Source organism: Chrysemys picta, chromosome 4 (assembly GCF_011386835.1).
Source record: "Chrysemys picta bellii isolate R12L10 chromosome 4, ASM1138683v2, whole genome shotgun sequence".
NCBI classification, from domain to species: Eukaryota; Metazoa; Chordata; order Testudines; family Emydidae; genus Chrysemys; species Chrysemys picta.
Genome location: NC_088794.1, coordinates 62,222,029 through 62,242,878, shown reverse-complemented (window position 1 = coordinate 62,242,878; position 20,850 = coordinate 62,222,029). Strand labels below are relative to the sequence as shown.

Genomic DNA, 20,850 nt, shown 5'->3' with positions numbered 1-20,850 from the left:
TTAATCACACTTAATGCATGCAATTAATGCAAACAAATTTAAACTATTTAAAAAATCATGATTTATCAGTTTTAATCGCACTGTTAAATAATAATACCAATTTAAATTTATTATAAATATTTTAGATGTTTTTCTACATTTTCAAATATATTGATTTCAGTTACAACACAGAATACAAAGTGCAGTGCTCACTTTATATTAGTTTTATTATAAATATTTACACTGTAAAAATATAAACAAAAGAAATAGTATTATTCGATTCACCGTATACGAGTACTGTAGTGCAATCCCTTTATCATGAAAGTGCAACTTAAAAGTGTAGAATTATTTTTTTTAACATACCTGCACTCAGAAACAAAACAATGTAAAACTTTATAGCCTACAAGTCCACTCAGTCCTGGGGCGGAGGGATAGCTCAGCCTGCTAAACCCAGGGTTGTGAGTTTAATCCTTGAGGGGGCCATTTAGGGATCTGGGGCAAAAATCTGGGGATTGGTCCTGCTTTGAACAGGGGGGTTAGACTAGATGACCTCCTGAGGTCCCTTCCAACCCTGATACACCTCTACCTCAATATAATGCTGTCCTCGGGAGCCAAAAAATCTTACCGCATTATAGGTGAAACCGTGTTATATTGAACTGGCTTTTATCCACCAGAGTGCACAGCCCCCCCCCCCCCCCCCCGGTGCACTGCTTTACCGCATTATATCCTAATTTGTGTTATATCGGGTCACGTTATATCAAGGTAGAAATTTATTCTATGATTCTACTTCTTGTTCAGACAAACAAGTTTGTTTACATTGACAGGAGATAATGCTGCCCACTTCTTATTTACAATGTCACCTGAAAGTGAGACTAGGCATTGACATGGCACTATTGTAGCCAGTGTTGCAAGGTATTTACGTGCCAGATATGCCAAACATTTGTATGCTCCTGCATGCTTCAACTTGTAGGCTCTAAGGCAGTGGTTCTCAAACTTTTTCTTTCATGGACCAATTGAAATTTGCTGAGGGTCTCAGCAAACCACTTAATGATCTTTCCAAATGTTGTTTGTACCATTAGCTAACTATTGTAAAGTGCTCTGGATAAAAGCGCTATATAAAAAAACCTTATTAACTTTTTTGTTCTACAAATAAAAGCACACAACTCATATTTTAATGTCAGTAGTCTTACTTTTCGAATGCGATGGATGTACCCTCTCTCCCCCGCTGCAGCAGCCCCCGAGCTGGGGCTGGGAAGCAGGGGCATCTCTCCCCAGCAGCCGCAGCCCCCAAGCTGGGAAAGTCACCTCTTTCTCTAGCCGCCACAGCCCTGGACGTCCCAAATTTCCCCACCCCCTCTCCTCACCCCACTGCCCCTTCCCACCTACCCCTTATTCCCCCCAAGGCCACCACCTTACATGTGCATCTTCTTCAGGGTCCAGGCACCTAATTAGTGGAGCCACGCCTGTGCGGCTCCACTAATTAGGTGGGTGGCCTTTTATTCTCTTGTGTGTGGCCAACCAGGTGTGCACCTTAGAGGAAACTATCCGTGGACCACCTGAATAGAGGGTCCGCGGAGCACAGTTTGAGAACCTCTGCTCTAAGGTTTTACGTTGTTTTGTTTTCGAGTGCAGTTATGTAAAAAAAAAAAAAATTCTACATTTGTAAATTGCACATTCACAATAAAGATATTGCACTTGTATGAGGTGAATTGAAAAATAGTTTATTTCTCTTTTAACAGTGTAAATATTTATAATTAAAAATAATACTGTGAGCACTGTACACTTTGTATTCTGTGTTATAATTGAAATCAATATATTTGAAAATGTAGAAAAACCAAAAATATTTATAATAAATGTAAATTGTTATTTTATTATTGTTTAACAGTGTGATTAAAACTGTGATTCATCGTGATTTTTTTAAATCTCACGATTAATTGAGATTATGTTTTAATCATTTGACAGCCCTAATATATACATACATATAAACTAAATATTTTCCATCATACTGTTTAAATATGATTATACAGCACTATAGTAAATGAAACAATGAATGCACACAACTGTGGCTCTTTCGGATAATGTCGATCTCTAATTTGACTCCTGAACCCCTGAGGTCTGAATGGTGAAGGGATGAGCGGGTTGTAATTGGTAGCTGCTTGCACAGGCATGTTTCTTATGCTAAATCAAAATAAAATAAAAATAAAATAAAATAGAAATCTCTCTGAGCCTGGCCCTGTCAAGAACTCCCTGCATGAGCCACCGCCCTGCCCCAGCTTTCCATTAACTGGGGAAACACAGGAAACGGAATTACCAGACTGGATTAGACCCAGGGTCTGCCAAGTCCAGTGTTTTGTCTCTGACTGGGGCCACCAACAGCTGTTTCAGAGAAAGGAGCAAGAAACCCCGCATTGGGCAGAAGGGGAATAATCTGCACCACAGGGGAGTCTCATCCTGAACCCTACTAGCTAGAGATGGGCATAAGCCCTTAAACTGGAGGACTGATCCCCGCTACAATGTTTAATTTTTTTAACTATTCTAACTCTGGCTATTCTTCTTGTCCATATAACTGTCTAATCCCTTGTTAAATCTTGGAAAGTTCTTGGCTTCAGCATCCTGTGGCAAGGAGTTCCACATGCTAATCATATGCTGTGTGAAAGATTATTTCTTCTGTTTGGAATTTCCCACTTTTCCCCTTGTTCTGTGTTGTGAGACAGGGAGAACAGACACTTCTTCATGTCCCTTCTCTAGACCAGTCAGTATATTTTACAGACTTAGAGCATGTTCCCTCTTACTCTTCTCCTTTATAATGTAAGAATCCCAAGCCTAATCCGGAGCAGGAAGCTGCATCTGAGGATCATAAGCACAAAGGTGACAGTCAAAGCTACATTTGCAGCTGAGATCATCCCTATAGAAGATGTAAAGACAGAAGAGGAGGGAGCCAAGGATGGAGCCCTGCGGGACTCCCACAGAAAGCAGAAGAGCTGATACACTGAAGACAGGAGGAGAACAAGAAGAAGATGGAGTCATGTAAGCACAGAAATGACAATGACAGGAATTGGCCAGTCAGCCCATACTTGTGGTGAGACGCCAGCCAGGAGAGGAGATCAGAGGAGAGTCTGAGAGTTATTTCACAGCCAGGCAGGCAGGTGCTGAGGGGAGAGGCAGCAAACAATTGGGTGAGTGGCATCACAGCAGCCAGTGTGGGGTCAGGGCAGTTTATCATGAGGTGGCCAGGTGGCAAGTAGTGTCATCTGAAGCCCTGATGCCTTTGGGGGCTCAATGTTCTCACTGGATAAGCCAGAGCTCAGAGCAAAGGGGAGTGTCTGCAGTAGAGATAGCCAGCTGGTCTGTCAGAAGCCACCCAAAACACACTGTGTAGCGAGGGGGAGAGTGGAGAAACCTGCTCTGCAAGCCAGCTGCCCCTCTCCCTCAGCCCCCAGGAAGAGGAGGGGAGAGACAGGCAAAGGCCAAGGCAAGGAAGAATTCACACAGGGCTACAGGCTTCCTCTTCCGTGCACCTGCTAGCCTACAGTGCAGATGGCTGGTGGCTTTATGCAAATGAATCAGCACCCTAATGTGCCTATTTACATATGTGTCTCATCTTATTTACATAGGTGCCAGCAAGTGTCCAGATCCGACCGTCTCATCATGACATTGCCTCCAAGGGCAGGTCCTCTTTCCCTTCCCCCCACCACGGCAAACCTGGGCTGGGCTCCCCCTCCACCCACTGGCAACCCCTAAGCCATCCTGCCCCCCGTCACACACATACAGTTTCTCAACCAGTTGCGGGGGCTGAACATTGTGCCCGCACCTCCTTGCCGAGGCCTCAGAAGGACACTCTCCATAGCTCATAGCTCTCCGCCCACGGTAGGGTGCACTGGAGGCAGCTGCTCAGGGTGGGGGAAGTCTTGACACTTAGGAGGATGCCAGAAACCTGGAGCCTTCCAGCTGATCCAGGAGCGTGCCCAGATCTGAGCTCAAGGTCCTCAGAGTAGTCCTGGGAACAACCCCCAGGCTGGACGCGCTCCCTGGGAGGGAAGGGGAGATTCACTGCCCTGCTGCTGTCCCCTGCAGGAACGCTGACATCTGGGGGGCAAGGTATGCCTGAGACACAGCCAGCCATGCCTGTCTGCCAGCTAGGGCAGCTCTAAGGGGGGGTTAGCTGCACTGAAGCTGGGCCTTTGTTTATTGCATCCCCACAAGAAATATATGAAAAGGAGTTTTAGGAAATGGAGTCCAAAGGGAGGGTCACTCTGAACACACCAACCAAAGCTTGAAGAGCTTGGCATTAAGTTAGCTGACCCTGCCAGTTCTCCTCCGGCTCTTTCACCACTGCCTCCTCTGGGCTGGCCTACGGCAATCCAGCTCCTTAGGCATCTAAGTTCCCTCTAAGCTGCGCGGCTGCGCAGCAGCCTATTAAGTGCCGCACAGGCGCTCAGGGCTACAGCGGGGAGAGATGCCTCACCCCCAGCCCCTGACCTGCCACGGCAGGGGAGAGAGGCCCCAACCCAGCCTAACCCCAGGCTGGACCAGGGGTGGCCGGGAGAGAGGCACCCCTCCCTTGGCCCCAACCCTAGCCCAGACTTGTGGTGGCTGGGGGAGAGGCGTCTATCCCATGGCCCCTGCCCCGGAGACGATGCAGTGGGAAGAGGCGCCTCTCCCCCCAGAGCCCAGGTGCTGCTGCGGGAAGAGAGAGCTGGGGGGAGTCCTCTCTCACTGCTGTAGCCCTAGGGCAGCCTGCACCCCAAACCACTTATTCACAGCCCCACCCCAGAGCCCGCACCCACAGCCCTCCTCCCCCTGCACCCCAACCCTCTGCCCTAGCCTTAAGCCCCCTCCTACACGCCGAACCCCTCGGCCCCACCCCTGCCACATCACCTCCATATTGGTGCACATAACAAAATTCATTCCACACATGTGTGGGAAAAATTAGAGGGAACAGTGTTAGGCACCCCAAGACACAAAGCCCTGCAGCTCAACCCTGCATCAGGGCCCTCATCCAGAGAGATGAGTGCTGGCAGCAGGGTGCCCCTTCCAGAGAGGCAGGTACAGCAGTGTGGGGACCCATTCTTCTTCCCAGGAATGCAGCAGGCCCCCATCTCCTCAGGAGCAGGAGGAATGGCAGCAGGTGTCCCCTTCCCTTCCCCCCGCCCCCCAGGGAGACCGGTGTGACAGCAGAGGGCCCCCAACACTTATCACAGTAACTGATGTGGGTGGGCTGGGCTCCGGACACAGCCCTCTGCTGGGCTGGTATTGGCAGAGCTCCTGGAGGGGGGCGGGGTGTCTTTGAGCTAACAGCCTGTTGACAGGTGTGAGGCAATTCACCCCTCTGACAGCTACTGCTCCAGGCTATGACGGACTCCGGCAGGCATTGTACGTTAGCTACACACTGCTCATATTTTCAAGGTTTTCTTTGAAACTATGAGCTAGAAACTTACTTTACATCAGCCTTTTTTTTTTTTTAAATCACATTTCCAAGGGCTGGGGCCCTGGGCACAGACCTAGAGTGCCTGTGCTGAGAGCCTTTGGCCCCGTGCACTACCCAACCAACACCACTCACCCAACCTTAACTTTCTCCCTCCAAAAGTGCAGACAAACAACAAATCACCAGAACAAATCAGCATCAGATGATAAAACTCTCTCTCTCTCTCTTAGGAATTCATCGCCAGTGTTACTGTGAACTAACAAAGAACAAAAACATCCAGCTGTTATTTCCTACAAAATAAGGTTAAAAAGGCAAATGCATGAGTTCAACATGTACATCTTTAAGCCCGCCACACTCTAAAATCAACACACTTCATAACACCAGACAGATCGACCATTCCAATCCTAGTCACCCAAGTAATCTTCTAATGCAACAACCTGCCCCACAATGAGAAGATGGATGGAACAAGTACTCTGCATAACATCATGCACTCTGGAACTGTATTCCTTTTGCAATCTGTTGTAGACATTTAGGATCTGACCAATGCACCAACGTGCATGGATCTTCCATTGACATCAAAAGGCCTCTACCAAACAAGAATGCATCTAACACCTTATTTCTACCAAAGAACAAAACAAAGTTGAGTGGCTGGTAGGAATCAAGTGGACAGTAAAGAGTGAAGAAGGGGAACTGGCTGCATCCCTCAACTGTTCATTGCAGATTTGTTAAATCAATGTAAAAGCAACCCCCCACTGTAGGCACTATCCCATTGCCTGAAGCGACAAACCCCATGGGACAAGAATGGCTCTGCTAAGACCTTCTTTGGCTATAGGCTGTTCTAAAAGCTGCCTGCACACAGCATGGCTTCCTGCTGTATGCAGCTGCAGCACTGATTTCCCCTCCCTGTTCAAGTTTCCTCCCCCAACACTGGCATACGAGGGTACTCATAGATTCCTAGGTCCATTGTGATCATCTAGTCTGTCCTCCTGGATAGCACAGGCCAGAGACCCGCCCCACAATAATTCCTAGGCCCTACTCAGCAATTCAAGTTGTGACAAGTGGCCTACATGTCCATTACTTGCTACGTGGGTTGAGTAAGGAGCATGATCCTCATTTCACAGATAGAAAGGCAGAGGCTCCAAGAGGTTAAGAAACCTGCCTACTACAGGACATTCTGGATTAAGTATGGGACTGGCAGTCTGGAACAAACTGTGTCCTAATTGGATGGATACTGATTCACTGCATGGCCTCAGGCACCTCACAAAGGTCCATATTTTCAAAAATGGCCGTCGATGTTGGGTGCCTCAAGTTTTAGGTGGCCAACCTGAGAGCCCTTGGGTCTGCTTCACTGAGCTGCAGCTCGAGGCACTCAGCCAAGGTAAAATATCCAGCCTGAAAACAAGGCAACTGCTACCTGCACCAGAGGCCCCTTTTGACAAGTTTAGCCTGGACTCTTTGGGCTCAGGGTCCCTAGCTGCAAAATGGGGCCACAAGTTGCCCCATAAGGCGAGTATGGCGAGCCCACTGGGGCTGGCACTGAGCAGCTGCCCGGACATCCCACCAGCCCTGCAGGGTTTGCGGGGGGCAGCACAGGACACAGGCTGACCTCGCCTGAAAGCCATGGGTTAGCCACAAGCTCCTCGTCCCTTAGTCCGGGGCTAGTTCCTTGGCTCGGTGTGGCGCCCCCGGAACAACCCCCAGCCAGGCACTTTCCGCTCCCCCCGGCGCGGCCGGGCGAGCCCCTGACCCGGAGCGCCCAACAGGCAGCAGCCGGGCAGAAAGCAGTGCCCTAAGGCCCAGCGACGGCCTGGGGAGTCCGGGCCCCACCCCGCGGCCGGCCGGGCCGCAGCCTCCAGCAGGGGGCGGCGGCGCTGCGCAGGAGCCGCTCCCCCCGGCCCGCCCCGCTCCGCTCCGCTCCGCTCCCCGCCCGGCCGCAGACAAAGGCCGGCCTCCCGCCAGTCCCGCCGGCTGCCAGCTCCGCGCCGGGCCCGCGCGCGGCATGGGCGGCTCCGGGGGCCCCGCGGAGCCATGAGGCGCGGGCTGCGGGCGCAGCGGCGAGCAGCATGGCCGGGGCCGGGGCCAGGGCTGGCCGGCGCGGCATCCCCAAACGCAAGCCCAACTTCACGCTGCAGGAGATCGACATCCTGATGAGCGAGGTGCTGCGCTACGAGCAGCTGCTCTTCGGGGCCAGCTCCACCAACGTGAACGCCTACGAGAAGCAGAAGATCTGGTGGCGCATCACCAACAAGATCAACGCGGCGGGCCGCAACCAGCGCGACATCGGCGAGGTGAAAAACCGCTGGCGCGGCCTGCGCCGCCGGGCCAACGACAAGATCACCCGGCACCGCCAGGAGCGCCAGGCACCGCCCGACGCCCGCGGCTACTCTGTGCCCCGCAGCGCCGAGCCCCGCGAGCCCGAGCTCGGCCCGCAATGGGGCCTGCACGGCGTGTGCCCGCTGGACGCGCCGCCCGGCTCCGGCGAGGTGCCCGCGCAGCAGGGTGAGTGAGGGAGGCCCGGCCGCGCCAGCGCCCTGAGCCGGGCCCTGTCCCCCCGGCGCTGCCTGGCCTGGGGCCGCTTCCCCGGCTGCCCCAGCTGTGGCCCGGCCCTGTAGGGGTACATAATAGGAGCGCTCGCGGAGACCCGCTGCCCTGCGTGGGCCAGGGGGCTCCCCGGCTTCCTTCCCCTGCCCGTTTAGCCCGCGCCTGCTGGCTAATGGGGGGTCACCCCCGGGGCTGGCTCTCCCCCAGCCGCACGGCAGCAGCTTGTCTGTGGGGTGCCAGCCTGGAGGGCAGTTCCAGGGCAGGTCTCTAATGCCCCAGAGTGCGTAACCCGTGGGGTCGTGGTTGGGGAGATGTAGCCTTGAGATTGCTCGAGTTTGGAAGAGCTGCGTGATGCAGCCTGGCAAAGCCGGCGGCCTGTCCCTGCGCCCAGCACCCCGGAGAGCAGATCACACAAGAGCTGTATGGTCCTGGGGCTTTTACCAAACCCTTTAGCAGAGAGGCCATGTTACAAGAGACAGGGTAAGCTATGCTTCCCCGGGGTGGGATTCCTGGTTTGAGGAGACGTGCTCGCAGTAGCTCTGATCAAGGGAGTGTGCTAGAAATGGAGGGTATCTGCCATCGCATGAGCCCCTAGCTGCCCCCGCACATACCCGTCTGAGACATTAGGCGGGTGCTTGGGCAGTAGCCCCTCAGCCCATTGTGGTTCCACTCTATTTTTTAGCACAGTAGCTTGACATGTAGACACTCAGTCTCTCCTTTGGGCCCCACCCTAGCTGGTGCATTTAATAGAGCTTGGGTGCCTTTTCTCTGTTTGGTCAGTGTCTTTCTGGTGTTGTTTGTAGCTTATGGCGCTTATCAGAGTATCCAAGCACCTCCAACATCAATGGATTAAGCCTCTATCACAGCACAGTATTGTGGCCATTTTAGAGGGGGCAATTGAGGCATGTGGGGGTGAACTGACTTGTCCAAGGTCACACACAAAGTCTGGCAGTGCTAGGAATAGAAACAGATTTCCCGATTAGCTGTACTATGCCTTAACAAGCAAATCTTTGCTTCCAAAAGGAACCAGAACAGAACACTGTGATCTAGGTGTGGCTGGCACACAGCTGTGGGGAGGGCCTTGCCTCCATGCTTGGGAACATGATACCTCAGCAGCTGCTGCCCAGTGCCACACTGCTTTGTTGCCATATCACTCTGCAAACTCGCATCTGTCTTGCTATTCCCACTCCTTCCTCTGGCTCTTGCAGCACTGCTGCTTCTCAGATTTCTCCCTCCCCATGAGTACTTTCTTTCAAGCTCTCTTGCCTCCATGGCACTCACACACACACACACACACATATATATATATATATATATATATATATATATATAAGCTATTGCAGTTTTGCTCTTTTATTTTTAGCTTCAGCAAGAGCCTCTGGATCACTCCTGTGTCCTCCCTGGTATCTTGACTTTAGCAAAGCTTTTGATACGGTCTCCCACAGTATTCTCGCCAGCAGGTTCAAGAAGTATGGATTGGATGAATGGACAATAAGGTGGATAGAAAGCTGGCTAGATTGTAGGGCTCAAAGGGTAGTGATCAATGGTTCGATGTCTAGTTGGCAACCCGTATCAAGCGAAGTGCCCCAGGGGTCAGTCTTGGGCCGGTTTGTTCAACATCTTTATTAATGATCTGGATGATGGGATAGATCGCACCCTCAGCAAGTTTGCGGATGACACTAAACTCGGGGTGGGGGGGGTAGGGGGGAGTAGCTACGCTGGAGAGTAGAGATAGGGTGCAGAGTGGCCTAGACAAATTGGAGGATTGGGCCAAAAAATATCTGATGAGGTTCAACAAGGACAAGTGCAGAGTCCTGCACTTAGGAAGGAAGAATCCCATGCACTGCTACAGGCTGGGGACCAACTGGCTAAGCAGCAGTTCCGCAGAAACGGACCTGGGGATTACAGTGGATGAGAAGCTGGATATGAGTCAGCAGTGTGCCCTTGTTGCCAAGAAGGCCAACAGCATATTGGGCTGTATTAGTAGGAGCATTTCCAGCAGATCGAGGGGAGGGAAGTGATTATTCCCCTCTATTTGGCACTGATGAGGCCACACCTGGAGTATTGCATCCAGTTTTGGGGCCCCCCACTACAAGAAGGATGTGGAAAAATTGGAGAGAGTCTGGCGGACGGCAACGAAAATGATCAGGGGTCTGGGGCACATGACTTACAAGGAGAGGCTGAGGGAATTGGGCTTGTTTAGTCTGCAGAAAAGAAGAGTGAGGGGGGATTTGATAGCAGCCTTCAACTACCTGAAGGGAGGTTCCAAAGAGGATGAAGCTGGGCTGTTCTCAGTGGTGGCAGATGACAGAACAAGAAGCAATGGTCTCAAGTTGCAGTGGGGGAGGTCTAGGTTGGATATTAGGAAACACTATTTCACTAGGAGGGTGGTGAAGCACTGGAATGGGTTACTTAGGGAGGTGGTGGAATCTCCGTCCTTAGTGGTTTTTAAGGCCCAGCTTGACAAAGCCCTGACTGGGATTATTTAGTTGGGGTTGGTCCTGCTTTGAGCAGGGGATTGTACTAGAGACCTCAGGAGGTCATCTTCCAAGCCGATTCTTCTATGATCCTGAGGATGCTGATACATTGAAGTAGGTTCAGAGAAGATCTGGGAGAATGATTAAAGGATTAGAAACAAGCCTTATAGTGATAAACTCAAGGAGACCAATCCATTTAGTTTAACAAAGAGAGCACCAAAGGGTGACTTGATCACTGTCTGTAAGTACCTACATGGGGAAAAATATTTTAAAATGGACTCTTCAGTCTAGCAGAGGAAGGTCTAACATGATCCAACAGCTGGAAGTTGTGGTTAGACAAATGCAGACTGGAAATAAAGTGTAAATGTAACAGTGAGGGTAATTGGTAAATTAACCATTGGAATAAGGGGCATGGTGGATTCTCAATCACTGACCATTTTTAAATTAAGATGGGTGTTTTGTTTTTTTTAAAGAGCTGCTCCGCTAATTGTTTGGGGGAAGTTCTGATTTCCTGTATCACGCAGGCCGTAAACCAAATGATCACAATGGTCCCTTCTGGGCTTGGAGTCTGAATCAGAGGGAGATGTTTGGAGTCAAGGTAGGTCTGAGAGTTATCAGCTCATCAGCAGAAGCAAGCTCCCCACAGACCAGGACACACCTACTCAAAGTGGCATCTGACCCTGCTGTAACAGCAGACACAAAACCTGCAGCCATATCTCCACAGCTACTTATGATCAATACCCCCCACAACACACCTTTTAGGATCCATGGGTGCTACACATGCCTATCATAATATGTGGTGTACACTAAATGCTCCAGTAACAACTACATAGGAGAAAGGAGATAATCGCTACATGCTGGAATGAATGCACGCAAAAAAATGAGACAAAAATGCTCTACCACCTGTGGGTGAACACTTCACAAAGCAACTCTGCCTAGCTGATCTCTCAGTCCTCATCCTCAAAGGAAACCTGCACAACGTGGTCAAAAGACAAGTCTGGGAGCTTCTATTCATAACTGTGCTAGATGCTAACAATCATGGACTCAAAACTCTCTAGTGTAGACATAGCCTACAGCGGTGCAGCTCCGCCGCTGCAGCGGCGCTGCTGTAAGGTCTCCGTATAGCTGCTCTTTGCTGATGTGTGAGAGCTGTCCTGTCGACCTAATTAATCCACTCCCAACGAGCGGCAGTAGCTCTGTCGGCAGGAGAAGCTCTCCCACTGACATAGTGCTGTGCAGACTAGTGCTTATGCCAGTGTAATTTGTCACTTGGGGGTGGAATATTCACACCCCTGAGCGACATCAGTTTTGCTGACAAGTGGTAGTGTAGCCATGGCCTTAATACAAACACTGGATTTATGGCTTATTACAACAATCTGTAACCCATTTACCCCCCCCCCCTTTTTTGGGGGGGTGAGGGGGCATCTGACTGCAGGGGTGTTAACGGGCCACTTCAACTTGAACAGTCCCTTACCATGTGTGTTAACTACTTAGGCTAAACAATGTGTTCTACCTTGCCCTTAGCTGTGACGCTCAGAGTACTTTCCCCAGGCCTGAAAAAGAGCTCTGTGTGGCCCGAATGCTTGTCTCTCTCACCAACAGTATTTGGTCCAGTAAAGGATATTCCCTCACCCACTTGTCTCTATTAGCAGCATAGAGATAGTAGCCAGAGCCACGTTTGCAGCTCAGAACATCGGAGACAAGGCCAAGATGGAGGCCGTGGGTGGGTGGGCATAAGGACAGATGGAGGGAGAAGGGAGGGCACAGATGGAGCAATCTGAGAGGTGCTAGGAGAACCAGAAAGGGACTAGCTCATGAAAGCCTTGGGCTGACAGGATTTGTTTTAGAAGAGATGGGGTGATGGTGTCAAAGGCAGCCAATGGGCCACGAAGGGCACCAGCCCCAAAATCAGGCCAGGAAATGACTGTTGGAGACCGTGTAGGAGCTATTTCAGGACAATGCAGGGGGCAGGTGCTGGCTTGAAAGGGCACTGAATGGAATTAGGGAGGAGTTTCAGACAGTGGCTGTAGCAGCATGCTCTCAGTGAGGGGATGGGGCAGTAACTTGTGGGGAGTTGGGGTCAAGATGGCTTTTTATGATCTGAGAGGCCATGCGCATCTGCATGTTGAAGGGCAGGAGTGGGAGAATGGGGGCAAGCGGTCAGGAATCAGGACTGGGTCCCTGGCACCAGTGGGTGGGAGGGTGAGCAGGGAAGTCACTGGAGTGCATGAGCACCCACCGGCAGCCCCGCTATCAGCTTCCCCCCAGTGCCTCCCGCCCACCACGAACAGCTGTTTCATGGTGTGCAGGAGACTGAGAGGGAGGGGGAGGAGCGAGGACATGGGGTTGAACTGGGTGGAGCAGGGTGGGAAGGGGTGAAGTGGGTGTGGGGCCTGAGACAGAGCTGGGAGTAAAGCACTCCCCAGCACTTTGGAAAGTCGGTGCCTGTGCTAGAGTGTTAGTAATGGGAGAGGAGGAAGATTGGTCCTGAGCTTATCTGGCAACCCCCTGCCCTGCCCCCATTGCTTCCTGGGAAAGAAACTAGATTGGCCGAGCAGCGATTGGCTGGGTTATGCTCCTTTCTTCTCTGGAAAACTTGCTTTTCTCCCGTCTGATAATTCCTCAGTTCCTCCCAGCTCTTCAGCTAGTCTGTGCTTTAAGTAGCCCCTTGCATGTCACCAATAATGTGCGGTTCTGAGGCGCTGGGATGCCAGACTGCCCCACACAGCTCTTGAATACAGAACTGCTCACTAAGATGTCAGTTGCCCCCCCCCCCTTCCTTTTGGCACTCTGATGTTTTCTGAGCCATCCCTGCTCCGATGTATTCCTCTTGGTTGGGTTAAAATATCCCTAGCCCTCCCTTATGCAGGGATAAGTGAGCTTACCTGGCCTCCTCTCCTCTGCATTTGGAGCCGTCCTTAACATGGAAAAATCTCTTCCCATTCTGGCCTCTGCAGGGCTGGCAATGCCAAAGGACTGTGGATGGTGAGAACTGGCAACTTCTTTCAGAAATGCCACTTGGCCCAAAGTCAGACAAACCCATCCAGACAGCTCAGTTTTCCGCAATAACTTTTAGTGCTTAGATGCAGAGGAGCATATACAGTAACTCATGGGCCAAATTCAGCATTGGCACATGCAGGAACAGTGCCAGAGGAATGGTGTGTTTACACCAGCACTGAATTTGGCTCTACAGCTGGCTCTACAGCACCTTACTGCTTCTCTGGCCTTGGGCAAATCTAGGGTTACCATATTTAACAAATTAAAAAAGAGGACCCTCCACGGGGCCCTGGCCCCGCCCATTTCCCATCCCAGCTCCGCCCCTTCCCCACCCCAACCCCTCCCTAACTCCGCCCCCTCCCTCCCACTCCCAGCCACGCGAAAAGGGCTGCCTGAGCGCTACCGGCTTCACGGTTTGCCAGGCAGCCCCCAGACCCTGCGCCCCTGGCCGGCGCTTCCCCAGCACAGCTGGAGCCCGGGAGGGGAAGCGCCCAGCCGGGGGCGCAGGGTCTGGAGGCTGCCCGGCAAACCGTGAAGCCGGTAGTGCTTGGGCTTTGGGCAGCCCCTATGCCTCCGGACCCTGCGCCCCCGGCCGGGCACTTCCCCTCCCGGGCTCTGGCGGCGCAGGGTCCGGAGGTATGGGGGCTGCCCAAAGCCCGTAGCGCTCGGCTCTTAAACAGAGCCGAAGAGTCAGGAGAGGAGCAGAGTTGCTGCGGCCGGAGGCTCTGCTCCTCCCCTGACTCTTCGGCTCTGTTTAAGAGCCGAACTGCCCAAGTGCTACCGGCTTCGGGCAGCCCCCATGCCTCCGGAGCCTGCGCCCGGAGCCTGGGAGGGGAAGTGCCTGGCCAGCGGCTGGGGTCCGGAGGCAAGGGGGCTGCCTGAAGCCCATAGCGCTCGGGCAGCTCGGCTCTTAAACAGAGCCGAAGAGTCAGGGGAGGAGCAGAGCCGCCGCGGGAGGGGAAGTGCCCAGCCGGCATTTTCCCGGACATGTTCGGCTTTTTGGCAATTCCCCCCGGACGGGGGTTTGATTGCCGAAAAGCCGGACATGTCCGGGAAAAACCGGACGTATGGTAACCCTAGCAAATCACTTAACTTTTCTGCCCTCTGCCTTTCTGTGACATGGTGTAGCTGCCTTCCTACCTCCCCAAGATCTTTGGCAGCCACTCTGCAGTCTTTTAGCACAGATCCTGCATAAGCCCATTGACTTGATGAGGGCTTCACATAGGACTCCATGTTAGTGAAGACTTGCATGAATGGGGCCTTAATTAGCTGACACTTGTGAAGGGCATTCAAAGGGTGCTTTCAGGTCAAGCTCCATTGTTGAGGTTGCATTCTAAAATGGGACCACATTCCTGTTTTGGGGGTTGTAGGTTTGTGAGGGTTTTTTTCCTCTCCTGGAAAAGCAGGTGGGCAGGCTATTGGTGTGACAGCTCACATGGAGTCACTTTCAGGCCACCGGGATGTTCTTCGTCGTGCTGTGGTGGGTTTTTCTCTCTCAAAATATTTTAGTGAGAAATGTTTTTTCGGGCTCTGGTTGAAATTTTTCCTTGGTACTTTGTTGATGCTGTCTCTTCAATAAGCCCTGTCTGGCTCCACAAAATATAGAGGGGTGGGTCGTGGGTACAGCTGGTGCAGCGTGGAATATGGAGGTGTGTTGGAAGGACAGTTTTAGCTGTTCACATTATAACTGAAAGCTCGTGCACAGTGCACGCAGACTAGATTGACTGACTCCATGACGTTTTTCCTGTCAGATTCTATCCTACAGCTGAGAAGGGCTCATGTGCAGCTGCTGAATTATTTAAAATGTATTCTCTCTCAGCAGCTGTACTTCAAACATCTGTATCATCTGCTCTCGTTTCTCCTCCATCCAGTAGCGTAGCTGTGGGGAAGCGGGGCTGTGGCCGCTCCCCCACTGAGCATCTTGGCGCCTTTTTAATTTTTACTCACCCGCTGGCGCTCCAGGTCTTCGGTGGCGGGCCCTCACTCGCTCCGGGTGTCTTCGGCAGCACTGAAGGAAATGCTGCCAAAGACCCACAGAGCGAGTGAAGGTCCTGCTGCCAAGGTGCCGCCGAAGATCGGGAGCGCTGCCGGGTGAGTAAAAGCACTGCCCCGTCAGTGAAAGCGCCGCAGTGGGTGGTGCCTTTTTTTGGATCGCTCCCCCTGTTCCCTCCACCTGGCTACGCCACTGCCTCCATCCCCCTTTGTGTGTAACCCTCCACTCCCACAACACCACTTAAAAAATGCTAGGAAATTCATACACACAGTTCTGCTGGTAAGCAGTTAAGGTTGCTACACACGCAACGTACCTGACACAAAAGCAAGGAAATGAAATTAAGCCACCTAACAAACAGTACGTACCACTCCCTGCTCCTCCATCTGCAAGCACATACCTTACCCTTGCCACAAGCCACACAGTGCAGTCTACCTCTGTCCCCTTGGGTACCAGCCTTCCACTACTACCGTTAACCCACCCCTTTACCAACCCACCCCTTTACCAAAGTGCCCCTTCCCACCACAACCACCATCCAGTGCTACTAGTGGGAGAGAAGGGGGAATAGTCTCTTCTGTGGTATCTCCATTACTGTAGGCTTGCACCCATGGTAGCCAATTGTATACGATCCTCAGCTAATTAATAGTTTTCTTGATCCACTGAGGACATTGCTGTTAAATGTCTCAAGCTTTTGTGGGGTTTGTGTTGGGTATGGGAGGGAGTGGGTGGCACCTCTAGCTGCTTCACAAGGGAGTTAATGTACTAGATACTAAAATTGGAATGGGGGGAAAAATTAAATCCACTACATGTATGTCGTTGTCTGCGTAGCCTAGATGGCTTCACTGTGCAATGCTGCCTGTTCTGGCATGGGGTGAAATTGGCAGAGGGGGGCAGGCCTGGGACATGGCTCTCCCTGCAACTGGGAAGACTGGAAACCCTTATTTAATGAAAATATAAGATGCTACGGGACTCTTTGTCGCTTTTTACAGATCCAGACTAACATGGCTACCCCCCTTATTTAATGGTAGCTGACTGGAAGACAGTGCTGTGGCTGACCCCCAGCCCTCCTGTTGGAGGAGAGTGGGAGACAGAGTGTTTTTCTGGTCTTGCTTTGGTGGGGGTGGGGTTCAAACGTAACCCTGGCTATCCAGAGCCAAAGCACGGATATTTTCCCTGGTGGCCAATGTCCAGGTCAGAAGCTGCCCTCTGTTGGTGACCCTGGTTCTGGCCTGCTGCCTACTTTCTCTTTCCAGTCTGATCTGATCTATCCTCTTTGCCAGGGGCAGGTGTGAAGGAGGAGCCAGTAAAGGAGGAGCCAGTGGACGTGAAGCCAGAACCATTCCATACGCCTTCCACTGAGGTCATCCATCAGCAAGTGACGCGGGGAGGAGAGAGGCGGCTCCTCAGGAGTGCTGGCCATGTGCCGGACGATCCATGTGAAGGCTGGAGCCAGAGCCCGCAGAATCCCTCGCAAAATGAACTCGCCATCAGCGAGCTGGGAGGGCAGCAGGAGCCCCTGGGCACAGATTTCACGAGTATTATCTTTGACCAAGAGGCAGAGCACCTGAATGATTGTAACGCAAGTGAGAGCGTGACCCCTGTATCTGTGGCGCTGCAGGAGGGGGGGCTGGAGAGTGGCCATCTTAGCCCCGTGGAGAAGCGGATTCTCCAATCCAATGAGCAGCTGGTGCAGGAGATGCGAGCCTTCCGCAGGGAGTACACGGAAAGCCGCAGGGAAACTGCCTCCATCCTGCGCATCATCGCCAAGGCCCTCAGCAGTGTGAGCAGCAGCCTCTGTGAGATCCGCGATCTCTACCTCCGACAGCAAGTGACCCCCAAGCAGTGAGGGGCCACTAGGCCCAGTCATCATGCAGCGGGTATCGGGGGGGTGGGCAGGACCTCCCACTCCCAGGGAGGGAAGTGCTGAGGGGCTGCATGGAACAGAAACGTGAACCACCCCTCAGCCAGGGGGAGAGAGATCTGGGGTTGGGGACATGGGTTCTCCCACACTTCCCCTCCCACTTTCCCTACTTGAATAAAACTCTGAACTGGCCATATGCTCCCCCGTCAGTATCTGTTCCAGGCAGGGCCTGTGCAGAGAGCTGCGTGCCAGTAAGAGTAGCTGGGGCATGGTCGTGGCATTTCTTTCTAAACACTTAACTGCTTTTGCTGCCCTCTCTGCTTCTGCTGCCTGTTCCTCCTGTGTCTCCTCTGCTGCAGCCCTGCCCTGTCACACTGACACCGAAAGAGTCCCCAGAGCTCTGCATGGAACTGGGATGTGGCCACCTCTCAGACTGGGCTGTCACTAGGGCTGGGGGAAAGGGAAGGTGGAGGAGGGGATCCTTGGGCGGGAAGGCACGAAGCCAGAAATGTTCAGCCGTGTCCGTTGGTTGCATGAGTGACCCATTTCAGCAGGTGCTTCCGGAACTGTAGCACTATTGAGGGGAGATGGGGGAACTGTTGGGGGAGGGTCAGTCTCTTAGGGTGACACTAACATGCCTGTTCACACTAAATCCCATTCCTCCTGGGCCAGAACACCCCATCACCAGGTGAAGAAGTGCTGCACACTCTGAGGTGAACAGCCTAGGCTGCCATGCCTGGCCAGTGCAGTCTTTTCCACGGCAGCAGCCTGGCCTGTGTCCTCGCTGTGCCCCGCTGAGTTCTGAAGTGGGGGAGGTTTAGGCTGGATATTAGGAAAAACTTTTTCACTAGGAGGGTGGTGAAGCACTGGAACGGGTTACCTAGGGAGGTGGTGGAATCTCCATCCTTAGAGGTTTTTAAGGCCAAGCTTGACAAAGGCCTGGCTGGGATGATTTAGTTGGGAATTGGCCCTGCTTTGAGCAGGGGGTTGGACTAGATGACATCCCGAGGTCCCTTCCAACCCTGATATTCTATGATTTGAAGTAGGGCTGCAGCACCACAGTGCAGGGAGAGAGCATGCACAGCTGCAGGGCCAGTCCTTCCCTGCTGTTTCTCCAGAAAGGTGGGAAGGCCCCTGCATGAGGTGTCTGACAGTAAATCCTTGTGGGGCTCTTCCAGCATGGACCAGGTAAGTGCTTTCCCACTGCTGCCCGCACTCAGGAGCTACTCATCCCTATCGTAGGAAGAGTTCCAGAGCCTTCAGGGGGACTAGGGGAGTAGGGTACTCTCGCTCAGGCTGGGGTGGGGTGGTAGAATCTAACCCAAAGCAGCACTCCAACTCCTTTGTTGTGTTGCTTTTCTCTGACTTCCCTCCCTGTTGCCTCTCCCCCTCTGGGACTGTGCTGCCCACTCTGAAAAGGGATGTACTGCAGGGGCAGCGCCCCAGAGCCCTGCACACGGGCAGGCTATTGCTTCCTTTCTGCTCAGAAGCTGTGCGAAATGGCATTGGCTATTATGTTTGCAGCCTTTCCAGGGCCCTTGGTAATATTTCCCTGTCTTCCCAGGCATTGTCAGCTCCTGTCATCTTTAGCTGATTAGCGGGCTTCCTCCCACCTCCCAGCGAAGTGCGGAAGTGATAGAGAAGAACCCAACACCTTCAGTTTCTTCAGTCCCTGTTGGACGCTCTTGCTCACTCACCAGCTTATAAGATCTTTGGGGGACCCTATCAGACACTCCACTAAATGCAGCTATTTCTGTACTTGCTGCATTACAATCTGAGATCTTCCCCAACAGTCTGTACTCCTCCTGCTCCTGTTCTGAACATGGGTCAGTTGGCAAAAATGTTCCCCTGTGGGACCCTACCATTGAGCACCCCAATAAGAGCCTTCCCTTTCAGAGGGGCTGGGAACCAGCAACTGCTATCTGCTTCAACGGAGACTGAGAGGTGTTGCATGTTCAATCATACCACATAATTAGGAGTGAAAATGTTGATCTACATCCTTGGTGGCTTATGTCTTTTTCTTAGGTAAGGCTGAAATTTAGACTTACTGGATTGCATTTCTTCCCATTTTGAAACATGCTACTAAATTTTCTTGTTCCAGTCTCCTGACGCTTGGACAGTAATTGTCAGAGGTTTGTTAGCTAATTCCTTCAACCTCCTCCAGCCCAATAGGATCTAAGCCAGTGGAATTGTACATGTTCATGTTTCCCACTATTCTATTGTTTTACAAGCTCTTAATTACTTCCTACTGTCAAAACTCACCTGTATTTTTCCATTCAGGACAGATCTGCCCCAAGCTCTGTTCTTGGTAAAATAGACATTGTGAGATGGAGCCACCTAAAAACTGACCTTTTAACAAATCAGTCATATTTCCCCTTTGTAGAATGGGTTTTGTCCACAGCCAGCTTTGAGCAGGAGGTAGGATCAACATGAAACAGCTGACACGGGCATCCTTCTGAGACCTAGTGTCTGGTACCAAGAGTAGTTCCAAAACCCTACTGGTAAGTGATTTGGGTTTGTTTTGTGATCCTGTGGCTCACTGAGCTGCCATACTCCTTGCCTGAAGCGGCAGCACTGTGTGTAGTGGGAGAGACCCCCCACACACACCCCCTGTAGTCCAGAGGAGGTGCTCTGGGCTGAGAGCCAGGAAGCTGAGAGTTGGACTGTTACTTTCTGTTGGCTGCTAATATTTCTGTGACCTTCACAACCCTTTCTAGAAGCCAAGCCCCCGCTGGCTGCTCTAGAAGCAGGTATCTATCACCCCACCCCACCCTCCAGTGTGCAGACAAGAATACCGTGTACCAGAGCAGCCAGTGGCACCCAGCTCTACCAAGTCTCAGTCACTTACCCACATGCTTTTGGCAATGAAGGTGCCAGTACTAGGTGTAGCTATGCTGACAGGCATGGTGCTGAACTGGCTGGAGTTACAATGCAGTGGTTAAGGTAATGGGACTATAGCCCAGATCACAAAGGTATCTAGGCTCCTACTTCAACTGACATCAATGGAAGTTAGGAGCCTAAATACCTGTGAGCATCTGGGTTGATGAGGCTGAGCTGTGGGCTGGGCACATCAGTGTATTAGGCCCCTAAATACTGTTAAAATTTGGGTCTTGGGCCAGAACTGTCCCCTCTTCGCGGTCAATGCTTCTACCCCCCACACGGTGAGATGTTGGGGGAGGATGGTCTTGTGGTTAAGGCAATGGACTTAGGAGAAACTCCTGGCACTGGCAGAGACTTGCTGGCTGACCTTACCAAAGTTCCTTAATTATGTGCCTCAGTTTCCCCAGCTGCAGAGTGGGCTTTTCAAAGACCTGACTGGCCCATTTTTTGCTCATTGAGGGTTAGGAGAATAGTGGTTGGAAAACAGGCCTTGCCCCCAGTGGAAAATTTTGATTTTCATTGGCAAACCAAACATTTTCAGCTTTCACTGAAAACTTAATTTTTGGCCATTTTTTTTTTTTTTTTTGATTTTTCACTTTTTTGACAAAACTGAAAACTTGTGAGGGAAAGAAAATAGCCCAATTTTCCATCTGGGGAAAAGACTGGATGGAAAATTTCCCCATCAGCCCTAACTAGGAGC

The 20,850-nt window shown here is 51.9% G+C and overlaps 1 protein-coding gene across 5 annotated transcripts; it reads left to right on the top strand.

Moving 5' to 3' along the window:
* The first annotated feature begins 6,176 nt into the window (after positions 1–6,176).
* LOC101945989 (t-SNARE domain-containing protein 1-like) lies at positions 6,177–19,379 on the top strand. Of its 5 annotated transcripts, none has more exons than XM_065595127.1 (3): positions 6,177–7,903; positions 16,696–17,189; positions 18,835–19,379. In XM_065595127.1, the coding sequence occupies exons 1-3, from the start codon at positions 7,468–7,470 to the stop codon at positions 18,862–18,864; spliced, it is 960 nt and encodes a 319-aa protein (XP_065451199.1). In that variant the 5' UTR covers positions 6,177–7,467; the 3' UTR covers positions 18,865–19,379. The 5 variants fall into 5 exon arrangements, with proteins under 5 accessions (XP_065451199.1, XP_065451198.1, XP_008173452.2 ...); XM_065595126.1 differs by having other exon boundaries at positions 16,690–17,189; XM_008175230.4 differs by having other exon boundaries at positions 16,690–17,205.
* Positions 19,380–20,850: the final 1,471 nt, after the last annotated feature.

Excerpts from the sequence above, each read along its gene's own strand:
- LOC101945989 (XM_065595124.1), top strand. The coding sequence starts at position 7,468 with ATGGCCGGGGCCGGGGCCAGGGCTGGCCGGCGCGGCATCCCCAAACGC. Across the intron at positions 7,904-16,689 it reads CGAGGTGCCCGCGCAGCAGG|GGGCAGGTGTGAAGGAGGAG; the intron begins GTGAGTGAGGGA and ends CCTCTTTGCCAG.